A 13905-nucleotide genomic window follows, 5' to 3' on the forward strand; every position below is an offset into this window, starting at 1 on the left:
CTGTATAATGAAATATATAGAACTTGCAGAGAAAGGAAATCCTCAGGGCGGGGGGAAGGGGAAGTGTGTCTAACGGGCCAATCTTAATCCTGCAAAGAGTCCAGAAGCAGAAGCTCCAGTAAAGTTGTGGGATAAAAAGTCTGGTGTAGAGAAGCCCTAGGAAGCAAACAACACTGAAACAAATCCAGTCCAGAGTCCAAACACACCAGCCCTAAAGTGTTGTTCAGCTCTGCAGCTCAGCAGCGCTGAGCCAAGCCAGGCTGGAGGGAAGAAGCCACAACTGAATAAGCCAAACCAACACCAAAAGAGACAGAGATGAAGAAGCTGCTGCTCTGCCTTTCTGCCTGCTTCTTTCTGTCTTTGATTCCATAACACTGGATTAGACCATGCTCTACATACGTCCACAGGGGCTGTACCAAGGATGGATCAAGTGTAAGGTAAATATGAGGAATTCAGGCATGGCCCACTGTGCAGGCCCAGTCACCAGCTGTGGGGTGATTTTATATAAACAAGAACACTCACTGGCTGGGTTCACCCAACATGACAAGCCAGAATATGGGTTGAGTATGGGTTGAACCGTGAGTTGTCGTTGAACCGTGGGTTGTTGTTGAATCGTGGGTTGTTGTGTTGTGTGAACCCAGCTATGTTAAGAAATTCTGGTTTGTTAACCAGGAACAACCCACAAAGAGAACCCATCATTTGCTGTTGGGTTGTGAACTCTGGGTTGTTCATGGTCAACAAGCCATGGTTCATTACCACTACTGTTTTCACACAACACAACAATGCAAGATTCAACCTACAGTTTAATGATAACTGACACTTGACCCATACTCAACCCGTACTCTGGCTCGTGTGACCTCCACAATGCCCATCCAGCATAACACAGGGATGGGGAGGCTCTTTTAGTGATTCCTTTTGCTTACAGTCATGGAGCACAAGTGCGCTTTCAGAGCATAGTTGAACAGGGCATCCTCCATTCCCAGGCAAGGAGGAAACCTGTTACGATGGATGCACTTGTGTAGTTTGAACAATCTGAACAAGAAGCAGCAGAATATCTAGCACTGGTCTGCTGCCAGACTGATGCCTTCTAGTCTCTGGGCATGCTCAGTTATGCCCAGTAATCTCACTAGTTGGCTTAGCTATGGATGACGCTACAGGGAGGAAGAACAAAAGGAGCTGTGGGGCCGCACCGCTACTCTGCCTTAATTATGCATAGGAACATAGGGGGCTGCCTTATATCAGGTCAGACCATCTAGCTCAGTATTGTCAACACTGATTGGCAGGGGCTCTCTGGGGTTCCAGGCAGGGGTTTTCCAGCCCTCCCCGGGATGCCTGGGATTGAACCTGGGACCTTGTGTATGCAAAGCATGTGCTCTACCTCTCAGCTGTAGCCACTTCAAGAGATCAAAGTCTGGGTGAGGGCTGGGAAGGTGGGAGGCAGTTCATTGCCTTTCTTGCCCCAACCCTTGGGCCATGCCTGAATTCCTCATATTCACCTTAAACTTGATCTATCCTTCGTACAGCCCCTGTGGAGGTATGAGGAGCACGGTCTAATCCAGTGTTATGGAATCAATTTCAGTTAACATGGTCTGAAGATTTGGACACTGTGTTTGGACCTACCATGTATCCTTGATCCTTGCTACATCGGTGCCTGGTGGTGATTATGGACTGAATGAGAGCTAATAAACTGAAGCTCAATCCAGAGAAATCTGAGATGCTGTTAGTGGGTGGTTCTTCTGACCAGATAAATGTTGTTCATCCTGTTCTGGATGGGGGTGCACTCCTCCATAATGAGCAGGTTCCTAATGTGTGGGTTCTCCTGGAGCCATCTCTGTCACTTGAGGCTCAGGTGGCCTCAGTGGCACAGAATCCCTTCTGCCAGCTTTGTCTGGTGACCCAGCTATGCCCCTATCTGGACAGGGACAACCTGGCTTCAGTAGTTTATGCCCTGGTAACCTCTAAGTTAAATTACTGCAATGCGCTCTTTGTGGGGCTGCTCCTGAAGACTGTCCTGAAAATGCAGCTTGTGGAAAATGCAGCTGCCAGATTATTAACTGGGACCAGAAGGTCTGAGCATATAACACCAATTCTGCCCCACTTGCACTGGCTGCCTGTATGTTTCTGAGCCGGATTCAGGGTGCTGTTTTTAACCTATAAAGCCTTAGACAGCTCAGGGCAGAATACCTGATGGAGCACCATTCTCGACATGAACCTACAGGGACACTATGATCAACATCTGAGTCCTTCCTCTTAATGCCTCCTCCAGGGGAGGCTCAGAAGGTAGCACCAAGGCAGACGGCCTTCTCAGTGGCGGCCCCCCGATTATGGAATGCTGTCTCCACTGAGGTCCACCTGGCATCAACACTGTCATAGAATAATAGAATAGTAGGGTTGGAAGGGGCCTATAAGATCATCAAGTCCAACCCCCTACTCAGTGCAGGAATCCAAGTCAAAGCATCCCTGTCCAGCTTCATCTTGGATGCCTCCAGTGTGGGAGAGCCCAGCACCTCCCTAGGTAATTGGTTCCATTGTCATATATCTCTAACAGTCAGGAAGCTTTTCCTGATGTTCAGCTGGAATCTGGCTTCCTGTCACTTGAGCCCATTATTCTGTGTCCTGCATTCTGGGATGATCGAGAAGAGATCCTGGCCTTCCTCTCTGTGACAACCTTTCAAGTACTTGAAAAGTGCTATCATATCTCCCCTCAGTCTTCTCTTCTCAAGGCTAAACATGCCCAGTTCTTTCAGTCTCTCTTCATAGGGCTTTGTTTCCAGTCCCTTGATCATCTTCGTTGCCCTCCTCTGAAGCCTCTCCAGCTTGTCTGCATCCTTATTAAAGTGTGGTGCCCAGACCTGGACACAGTACTGAGGCCTAACCAGTGCTGAGTAGAGGGGAACTAGCACTATACAGGATTTGGAAGCTATACTTCTATTAATGCAGCCCAAAATAGCATTTGCCTTTTTTGCAGCCACATGAAATTGTTGGCTCATATTCAGCTTGTGATCTACAACAATTCCAAGATCCTTCTCGCTTACGGTATTGTTGAGCCACGTATCCCCCATCTTGTAACTGTGCATGTGATTTCTTTTTCCTAGGTGCAGAACTTGGCATTTATCCCTACTAAATTTCATTCTGTTGCTTTCAGCCCAGTGCTCTTGATAGGCTCCAGCCTATCAAGATCACTTTGAATTTTGTTTCTGTCTTCTGGGGTATTAGCTATCCCACCCAATTTGGTGTCAGCTGCAAATCTGATCAGCATTCCCTGCACCTCCTCATCCAAGTCATTAATAAAAATGTTAAAAACATAAGAACATAAGAAGAGCCCTTCTGGATCACACCAAGGGTCCATCTAGTCCAGCATTCTGTTCATACAGCGGCCAACCAGCTGTCAAGTGGGAACCCACAAGCAGGACATGAACGCAACAGCACCCTCCCACCCATGTTCCCCAGCAACTGGTGTGCATAGGCTTTCTGCCTCTGGTACTGGAGATAGCACATAGCCATCAAGACTAGTAGCCACTGATAGCTTTTTCCTCCAGGAATTTGTCCAACCTCCTTTTAAAGCCATCCAAACTGGTGGCCGTCACTAAATCCTGTGGTAGCGAATTCCATAGTTGAACTATGCGCTGTGTGAAGAAGTACTTCCTTTTATCTGTCCTGAATCTCCCACCGATCAGCTTCATAGGATGACCCCAGGTTCTAGTATCATGAGAAAGGGGAAAAAAATGTCTCCCTATCCACATTCCCCATACCATGCATAATTTTGTTCACCTCTATCATGTCTCCCCTCACCCTCCTCTTCTCCAAGCTAAACAATCCCAGCTGTTGTAACCTTCTCTCATAGGGGAGCCTTGATCATTTTAGTTGCCCTTTTCTGCACGTTTTCCAGCTCTACAATATCCCTTTTTACATGTGATGACCAGAACGGGACACAGTATTCCAAGTGGCCGCACCATAGATTTGTATAAGGGCAGTATGATATTAGCAGTTTTATTCTCAATCCCTTTTCTAATTATACCTAATATGGAGTTTGCCATTTTTACAGCAGCTGCACACTGGGTTGACATCTTCATTGAGCTGTCTACCACAACCCCAATATATCTTTCCTGGTCACTCACTGCTAGCTCAGATCCCATCAGACTATGCTTGAAGCTGGGTTTTTTTGCCCCAGTGTGGATCACTTTACACTTGCTTACAGTGAACCGCATTTGCCATTTAGATGCCCATTCTCCCAGTTTGGACAGATCCTTTAGGAGCTCTTCATAATCCTTTTTTGTTTTAACCACCCTAAATAATTTGGTGTCATCGGCAAACTTGGACACTTCACTGCTCACTCCGAATTCCAGATCATTTATGAACAGGTTGAAAAGCATTGGTCCTAATCCAGTTCCCTGTGGGATCCCACTATTTACTTCTCTCCATTGGGAAACTTTACCCTTTATTCCTACTCTTTGCTTTCTGTTCTTTAACCAGTTACTGATCCATAAGAGAACCTCTCCTCTTATTCCATGACTGCTAAGTTTGCTCAGGAGTATTTGGTGAGAGACTTTGTCAAATCCTTTTGAAAGCCCAAGTAAACAATGTCTACCAGATCACCCCTGTCTACATGTTTATCGACACTCTCAAAGAACTCAAAAAGGTTAACGAGACAGGACTTGCCTTTGCAGAAGCTGTGTTGATTCTCTTTCAGCAGGGCTTGTCCTTCTATATGCTTACTAATTTTATCTTTAATAATGCCTTCAATCAATTTACTCGGAACAGATGTTAAGCTAACCGGCCTGTAATTTCATGGATCTCCCCTGTATCCCTTTTTGAAAATTGGTGTTACATTGGCCATCTTCCAGTCCTCTGGTATAGAGACTGATCTTAGGGATATGTTGCATATTTTGGTTAGAAAATCAGCAGTTTCATATTTGAGTTCTTTGAGGACTCTAGGATGGATATAATCTTGGCCTGGTGATTTATTTGCTTTCAATTTATTAATAAGGTTGATAATTTCATCTTTTGTCACCACTATTTGTCTCAGTTCCTCAGACTCCCTTCCTGAAAACATCAGTTCAGGCACAGGTATCTGTCCTATATCTTCTGCAGTGAAGACAGATGAAAAGAATTCATTCAGCTTCTCTGCAATCTCCTTGTCCTTCTTCAGTACTCCTTTAACTCCATTGTCATCCAGTAGTCCAACTGCCTTCCTAGGTGGTTTTCTGCTTCTGATATATTTAAAGAATGTTGAAGAGCACTGGGCACAGGACTGAGCCCTGCAGTACCCTGCTTGTTACCTCTCCCCAGTTTGAGAAGATACCATTGATAAGCACTCTTTGAGTCCAATTCTGTAGCCAACTGTAGATCCATCTTTGTTGTTTGATCTAGCCCACTTTTAGCTAGTTTGCTAATCAGGATATCATGGGGCACTTTGTCATCTTTTTGGTGCCAGATTAAGATTGTCCTCTACTCCCTGGCATTTGATGACATATGATGGGGCATTTATGTCAGTTATTTTTTTTTTAATCACATCCAGTATCTTAATGTAACTGTTTAAACTGTTTAAATTGTTTTAAATTTTGTATGTTAACGATTTTGTATATGTTTTTATTATCTTGTATTAGTATTTGTAGTTTGTAATTTTTGTGAACCACCCAGAGAGCTTCAGCTATTGTGCAGTATAGAAATGAAATAAATACTTTTAGTATTGATATGACTCCTTTTACTGATGATGGCATCACCCTTGCTCTTCCTTTCCAGGGAAGATTTGGTTAACTCTTGTGATCCTGCTGAGACTGATGGTGATACTCTTAGCCGTGTACCCTCTCTATGAACATGAGCACTTCATCTGCAACACCTATCAACCAGGATGCACCACCAATTGCTATGACAGTTTTGCTCCAGTGTCCCACTCTCGATTCTGGTTCATTGAGACCATGTCAGTCCTCCTCTCTTATGCTGTGTTTAGTGCCTATGTCTTACACAATGTGATCAGGCAGGTTGTGAAGGCATATGCCTCGCCTGAGCATCAGAACGAAGAGATCAGATCTTCATCAGGCCACAAAGCTACAAATACATGCTCTAAAGATGAATCAAGGAGGAGAATTGCCTGCAGGTCAAATGAAATAGATACTCCTGATTTTTCAAGGGCCTATGCAGTTCAGCTTCTTCTAAGAATATTGATAGAGGTCAGTTTTGTAGCTGGTGATTATTGTATCTTTGGGTTTTTTATTCCAAAAAGTTATGTCTGTACCGTGTCCCCTTGCCCTCATATGGTTGAGTGCTATGTCTCCAGGCCCTCTGGAAAGTCCATCATGGTGGTTTTCATGTGGATACTCAGTGGGTTCTCCTTTCCAACAGAGGATGGGGCTTCTCCGCACTGCCTCCAAGGCAGTGCGGACGTTGGGGGAGGTCAGCTTTCCGGGAACCAACCTTGGAGTGCGGGCTCCGAGGTCGGTTCCCAGAAAACAGCATATCCTAGGGCCATCTAGCTGCTGTCTAGTGGCTGTAGGATTGCTCCCTCCAAGTAGCTATTGTTTATTGAGAAAGTTTCCACCCAGGGTGGGGTAGGTGTCATTAGATGTGCAGTCCTTTACTTATCCTGTTTGATTCATTTGTGGACCACTTAACTGATCCCAATATCTTTTTGCTAAATTCTTAATTTTAAAAGTGAAAGAAGAAACAAAATATAGCAATTCAACTCACCACCACCGCTTTGCTGCAGGGAAATTTAGTAGTAATTTGTAAAAGGTGTGTGTGGGTGTATGATAGCAGTGGGTAATTTTACTTTTTAAAACCTCTTTTCGACTAGCTATGACCCCTAATGCAAATATGATAGTGATATATTTATTTCACTAAACATTATGGCTGGGTAGGGTTTTTAGCAGAATTGTTATGAATATTTCTAATATTTTACACATCTTAGATTTATAGATTGTTCTATTTCATTTTGAATGTTATTGAAGCAGGGTAGCTTAATAATCTAAAATATAAACTGTGCATACGTGTATCACCGCATATATATAAAAATCTGCAGTTAGTTATCATTGATAAGTTAAACAGCTTCAGCATATGATTATGACTGATACCTATAACAAATAAGTATATGTGTTTCATCCTTTCTGTCAGCAGAGGGCATCAGAAACAGTTCTGTGCTGTACCATTAGCAGTGGAAGATACAGGAGATGCAACTTCCAAGCCAGGAACCTGCATCCCTGCCTTTTTCTCGGAACCTGAGATGATACAGTGGAATCTGCAACAAAATGTTGCAGTCTGGGCTGCTCCTGTTCAGGGTCCCAGCCCTTTCCCATGATATTTGATTCCATCCAACCCCCCTCTCATTTTCTTCCTTCCTAACAGACACTCTGCATTTTGTGGCCACTGAGCATTTCCCTCCTAAAGCTTTTTGGGCGACTGCAAAACATGGAGTCCCCCCAAACCTGCTGATGACTCCCTCTTGTACATGGATGATGCTGTTTGACTACATAAGGGTCAGCACTCCGAGAATGAGTTTGGTATTTGTATATGGGATTTCATCTCATCCTGACCTTGCATTTTTCTGAAAGTCCTCTTTGGATCGGGCCTGCCTTGACCTCGCCATTTCCTTTGTCTCTTTGTGTAAGCTGGACGTCTTTTTACACTTTTTACACCTTGTCTCATCTGTGTCATGCAGTGCTTTGTATTTGGGTAAACAGGTCAATCATCTGGATTGTTTTAAAAGGGGATTGTTGTTGTTCAGTCGTGTCCGACTCTTCGTGACCCCTTATTTTATTTATTTATTTATTTATTTATTGCATTTATATCCTGCCTTTTTTCCTCTTGCAAGGAACCCAAGGCAGCTTACATTATCTTCCTCCTCTCTGTTTTATCCTCACAACAACAACCCTGTGAGGTAGGTTGGGCTGAGAGTCTGTGACTGGCCCAAAGTCACCCAGTGAGCTTCCATGGCCAAGTGGGGACTAGAACCCGGATCTCCCGGCTCCCAGTCCATCACTCTCACCACTACACTACACTGTAGTGTACAATGGCTACATGGATCAATGGCTACTAGTCCTGATGGCTATAAGCTACCTCCAGTATCAGAGGCAGTATGACTCTGTATGCCAGTTGCTGGGGAATACAAGTGGGAGGGTGCCACGGCACTTGTGTCCTGCTTGTGGGTTTCCTCTGGGCAGCTGGTTGGCCACTGTGTGAACAGAATGCTGGACTAGATGGACCCTTGGTCTGATGCAGCACGGCTCTTCTTACGTTCACATTCTGTGCATTCTGGGTAAATGTGCAGTGACAAGGAATTTTGTTTAGTGCAGGGAGCCCCTGAGGAAGGAGGTTTTGGGCAAGTTGGCACAAAATAAACTACCACCTACGTATGTGATCTTGCATCACTTTTGTTTTTTGGTCACATTCTGGGCACTGCCGTTCAAGAAAGATATTAGCAAACTGGAATGTGGCCAGAGGATGGCATTGGTCCCAAGATGGTGAAGGACCTGGAGACCAAGTCCTATGAGGAAAGGTTTATGGAGCTGGGTATGTGTTTTATTGCTATAGCCCGCTTTAAGAGGGCTTCTGCCCTGAAAGGCAGCCAAGAAATATTTAAAATGTATTTTTAGCCTGACACATTTTATTATTTATTTTATTTATTACATTTATATCCCACCTTTCTTCTATCATGGAAGAAAGGTGGGATATAAGAAGTTGGCATGTAGGTGGGATATAAGAAGGTGGCATATAGCCACCTTCCATCACGGAAGGTGGCTAGATGCGGTTCCCAGGTGGCTCCCCTCCAAGCACTGGCCAGCCCCAGACCTGCTTAACTTCAGCAGGGTGACTACCTCATCTGCCCTCAGACCATGCTCTGGGACCAAGACACAGAGACAATGAAGAGGTGATATGATAGCTGTCTTCAGATAGGGAGGGATTTTTTGTTGTTGTTCCAGATGGTAGGACCTGAACCAAGGGGCTCAAAGTATAAGAAAAAAGATTAGGAAGAACTTCTTGCTAATGTTTTAACAGTGGAACAGACTGCCTCTCTCCTTCATTATAGGTTTTTAAGCAGAGGTTGGATGGCTGCCTACCAGGGATGCTGTGGTAGTGGATTTCCTGCACTGGAAGGGGATTGGACTAGATTACCTTTATGGCCCCTTCCAACTCTGTGATTCTATGATGTACTTATATACCAATGTAGTCAATGTTCTCATACTGGTGTCACCCATACTGTTAAGTGGGATGTTGCTGGGTGTGGGTAAGACACAGGGAAAGCTCATCAGCAAGATTATTATGCTACTGTTAATTACGCATGTGTGCACTTTGCTATGTGTACATTGGGTGGACTGGGCTGAAACTAGGGCCCATTGCACTCTCCCAGGGCTTATACTTCCAGTGAAATACACAAAAGTGAATCATTACCTGCCATGTTTTACAAGTGGTCTCTAAGGGCAACCCAGATCCACTCGCATGGACAATTTCCCAGAACGCTAGATTCTAAAAAAGGCATATTGCTTCTTTTCCAACCTACGATTTGCATGGCGGGGTGGGGGTACACTAGTATTTCCCAGTACTTACGGCTGCATCTACTAAAATGAGTTCATTGCTGTGTCTGCCAGACTTTGGTTTGAAGAGTACAGCCAAAGGCAATGGACCATGGCAACTGAGCCAAAAGGTCTTGTTTGGTAGCGCTGTATAAGATAAGGGACTTCTCTACACTAGAAAACCTGTGCTGCTTTGTGGCTCCAGTAATGTTCCAAGAAAGTAGGCCTAACACTTTTAGGCCTACTTTCTTGCCAAAACCAGTCTCTCTTGAAGTTTTGAAGCAGAAGGAGTGATGGGCACTGCACTTTCATCTTTTGAGAAAATGTAAGGGTACCAACCCAGGCAAAGAAGGCAAGCTGAAAAGGTCTGGTGGCTGATGAACCATTCGGTATTAGTCTCTGGAGACATATGCCATATTGGTTAGTCAAATAGTTTAACTTTGCCACTCTGTGCTAATACGAACATTGTTCACACAAGTTGGAGTCCTCAACACATTAGGGAGTACCTAGTGGGAATTATTTCCAAGTAAATATGCATAGGACTGCACTGTTTTTCTAGCACTGCACTTTTGTTCATTTTTAATTCCAGAATAATTAACCCAAAGTACTCACAGTCACTAATATGAATTATTATGCTCTATCTAGTTGTATTTCACCATCTTTATTTATCCTTACACCAGGGGTAGGCAGTCTATTGCCTTCCATACATTTTGGATTTCAACTCCCACCAGGCCTAGACAGCTTAGCCAGTGGTTGGAGATTATGGGATGTATAGTCCAAAACATATGAGCATACCAGGGTGCCTACCCCTTACATTATAAGCAAAAGGAGACTAACGTTGCTTAAGGGTGTAACTAATGTGTGTTGAGCAATCTAAAGCATGTACTGGTTACATTATCAAATGTGCAGTCCAATTCTATGCATTTTTACTTGAAACCAAGTGCCACCATGTTCAATAGGGCTTCATAGTATTGCAGCTTGAAATTTTCCTATAGAGAGAAGTACAGCCTAAATTATTTAAACTAAATGGGTTGGATCCAGATTTAGTCATACTTAGAGAAATCAACTGGGCTTAAGTTAAGTTATAAACAAAAATTTGTTTATGGTAGACCTTAAGTTATGAACATGTTTATGGTGGACTTAAGTTATAAACATAAACATGTTTATGGTCGAACAGAAACGGCAGACCTGTTCTCTGCTGCTATGAGGGCTTTTTAAAAATGTGCAACCGTACACAAAATGTACTGTTCAAGGAAAAATATGCAACATGGTAATACCCACAAACTGATCCATGACACTGCCATATAATGACTCCATGTTTGAATGAACTTCCTTGATAGAATATAGTCTCCAAAGGTGTTTAATTCAGCCTTCTGCAATCTGGTGCCCTCCAGATATTTTGAACTATGACTCTCAGCATTCCTGACCATTGGCTGATGGGAGTTGAATCCCAAAATGTCTGGACAGCACCAGGAGGGCACATTTACCAAGTTCAGGGGTGGGAAATATGTTGCTCTCCAGATGTTGGTGGACTGTGATTCCCATCAGTCCAAGTCAGCATAGCTAATGGTGAGGGCTGAGGAGATTTGCAGTCCAATAATATCAGGGAAACCTCATGTTCCCCATCCCCGACCTAGGTGTCAGCCCCATTGGGATTTAATTTTGAGCAGACTTACTTAGGACTGCACTGCAGCAAGTGGCCACAGTAACTGCTGCTTCAAACACAATACAATTCACTTCTGAGAAGGAAATACTGCATGTGGATTGTGATATAAAAATCATACGTGTGTAATTGGCTACATATACACCCTGGGAAGCCATGGTTGGGTCCAGCATGTACATATAGCAAAATACAAAAAGAATGTCACAATCTACATGCATGATTGACAGTTTCCTACATTGACATGACATATGTAGGAAATTTATCTTGCACAAAATAATCCCGAGGGAGAAAGGCAGGATAGGAAGAGGCAAATTATGAGAGCCAGTCATTTGTTTAAGTTCTGAAACCAAATGTCAAAATACAGCTGACTACACAATGTTGTCATGAGTACTTACTATTTTAATTAGTACAATTAAACCACCAGCCAGTGTGACTTTTTGTAAATACTACTCTGGTTTGCTTGGAATGTTTTAGTTTCCTGTTTGGCCAGAGGGCGGCACTGGTCCCTAACTTTTTATAACAGATCATATTTCTGACTGCTCATTGGAAGGGCAGATACTGAAGCTGAAGCTCAAATATTCTGGCCACCAAATGCGAAGAGAAAACTCCCTGGAAAAGACCCTGATGCTGGGAAAGACTGAAGGCAAAAGGAGAAGGGAACGGCAGAGGGTGAGATGGCTAGATAGCATCACCGATGCAATGAATATGAACTTGAGCACGCTCCGGGAGAGAGCGCAGGACAGGAAGGCCTGGCGTGCTATGGTCCATGGGGTCACGAAGAGTCGGACACGACTGAACGACTGAACAACAACAAATGTTTATACATTTGATTCTCCCCAAATGGTAGACTCTGTTAATTGTAGGTGTTTGGCTTCACAATAAAGTGTAATTTCAATATTTCAGACCCTATGACCACAGACATTTCCTTTTGTGAATGTGGAAACCAAGTTGACTGTTATGCAGCCTGATCTTGAAGAACATCAATTGTATGTGGAGTTTCATTTTACCCTGATTTGTTTCAAATGTATGGAGAATTCCCCAACACTGTCACCAGTTTACTCTACTTTCTGTTAATTTATTCATACTAATGTCATTTGAATTGCTGTTTAACCCCATCTGCTTCCTGAAGTGAAAAAAAAGAGCAGTAAAAATAAACTAAAAGGCAATAGATTTTGAAAATTAAAAAGAAGCCACTTTTGCAATTAGTTATGACTAGTTTGTTCAAAAAGGAAAATAATTTTTTTGTAATACTTTTTAGTATTCATGGAGCCATTTTGTCTGATTTCAGCCTGATATTTTATCAGCTTTTCCCAATCTGGTGCACTCCATATGTGTTGGGACTACAACTCCCATAATTCCCAGACAGCATGGTTGGCTAAGAATGTTGAGAGTTGCAGTCCAACACATCTGAAGGGCACCAGATGGGGAAAGGCTGCGTTATATTGTGCACTGGAAGAATTCACCTTAGAAAGAATGTGAGTGTGTGATTTGCGAAGTGCTTTTAATTGCCAGAAAACATACACCCTAAGCTGCTTACTGCCTTGGCAAGTTAAAACCTTATTCCCCCACCTCCATCTCACTTTTATTTTTGCTGACCATACTATTTTCCCTCAACAGGTTGCGTCCTGCTTCAGTAACTGAAATCACATAAGAACAAAACACTTCAAAAAATCCCTCTTGAACACAAAAGAAATTTAACTTCCCAATGTATTTCCCTTATATTACTACGACGATTTAGATGACAGAATGCATCTTTCATCATTTTAAAGGCCTGTTGTTCTAAGGAGCCGTAGGCGACTTGTGGCCCTCCAGATGTTGTTGGATTGCAACTCCCATCAGCCCCAGCCAACATAGCCAATGGGGAGAGATAATGGGAGTTGTAGTCCATCAACATCTAGAGGGCCACAAATTGCCCACTCCTGTTCCAGGGGATGGGAGAGGAAGAGGTAAATTATGATTCCTAATTCTTTGTTCAAATTCTGAAACCAGTACTTTTTATGAAGTGTGAATTTTCAAATTGCAGCTTTTCTGTGCTGTTACCATGATGTAGCTGCTATCCATATTTTCTCATAAATATGATTTGTTAAGAAAATTAGGTATGTAGATGTTCCTCAAATATAGGCTGACTTTTCTGTAGTATGAATCCTTCTGGTTTCATTCATTTGAGCCAGAATCTTTTAAGGCACAATTCTATGCATGTTTAGAGAGAAAGAAGTCCTACAACTCCCAGCATTCCCCAGCCAGCAGAGCTGTAGGGCTTTTTTGTAGAACTTTTTTCTTTCTAAACTTGCATAGACTTGGACTTTTAATTAGTTTTTTCTCATTTTTAGCATTTGTTTCCTACGCATCTTTTTTTTCCTTTGCCTTTAGCTGCTTTCAGTTATCTTTGAAGAGAACATGAATCCCAGCTGTTTGAATTGTACCTCCATTACTAGTGCAATCTGAATGAGCTTGAAATTACTTGAAGAAGGGTTTATACCTTTTTCCTGGTATCACAGTCTATGACTTGACGTTGTAGGACACTCTTTGTACATGGAATTTAGTGCGTAATTGTGCAAAAATACATGAGCTTTATTTTTTTTAAAAAACACACACAACTGGACTTCCCCTTAGTGTTATCAAAGGGTACATACTATTTTAATGTAGGCCTAAGGTGTTCTCACCTACCCAAGGCCTCCACACTTTGGGAAAAGTTGAGTGGATATTTCCCTGCTTTCACACTCCTGCCCCAACGAG

At 43.0% G+C, this 13905-nt stretch overlaps 1 protein-coding gene across 1 annotated transcript; it reads left to right on the plus strand.

Moving 5' to 3' along the window:
* Positions 1-1473: 1473 nt before the first annotated feature.
* Positions 1474-10374, plus strand: LOC146345135 (gap junction delta-4 protein-like). Its single transcript, XM_084859831.1, has 3 exons — positions 1474-1534; positions 5743-6325; positions 10338-10374. The coding sequence occupies exons 1-3, from the start codon at positions 1474-1476 to the stop codon at positions 10372-10374; spliced, it is 681 nt and encodes a 226-aa protein (XP_084715957.1).
* The last annotated feature ends 3531 nt before the right edge of the window (positions 10375-13905 follow it).

The sequence above is a fragment of the Heloderma suspectum genome, chromosome 5, assembly GCF_057233095.1.
Source record: "Heloderma suspectum isolate Gila_16-S chromosome 5, 16-S_ref, whole genome shotgun sequence".
NCBI classification, from domain to species: domain Eukaryota; kingdom Metazoa; phylum Chordata; class Lepidosauria; order Squamata; family Helodermatidae; genus Heloderma; species Heloderma suspectum.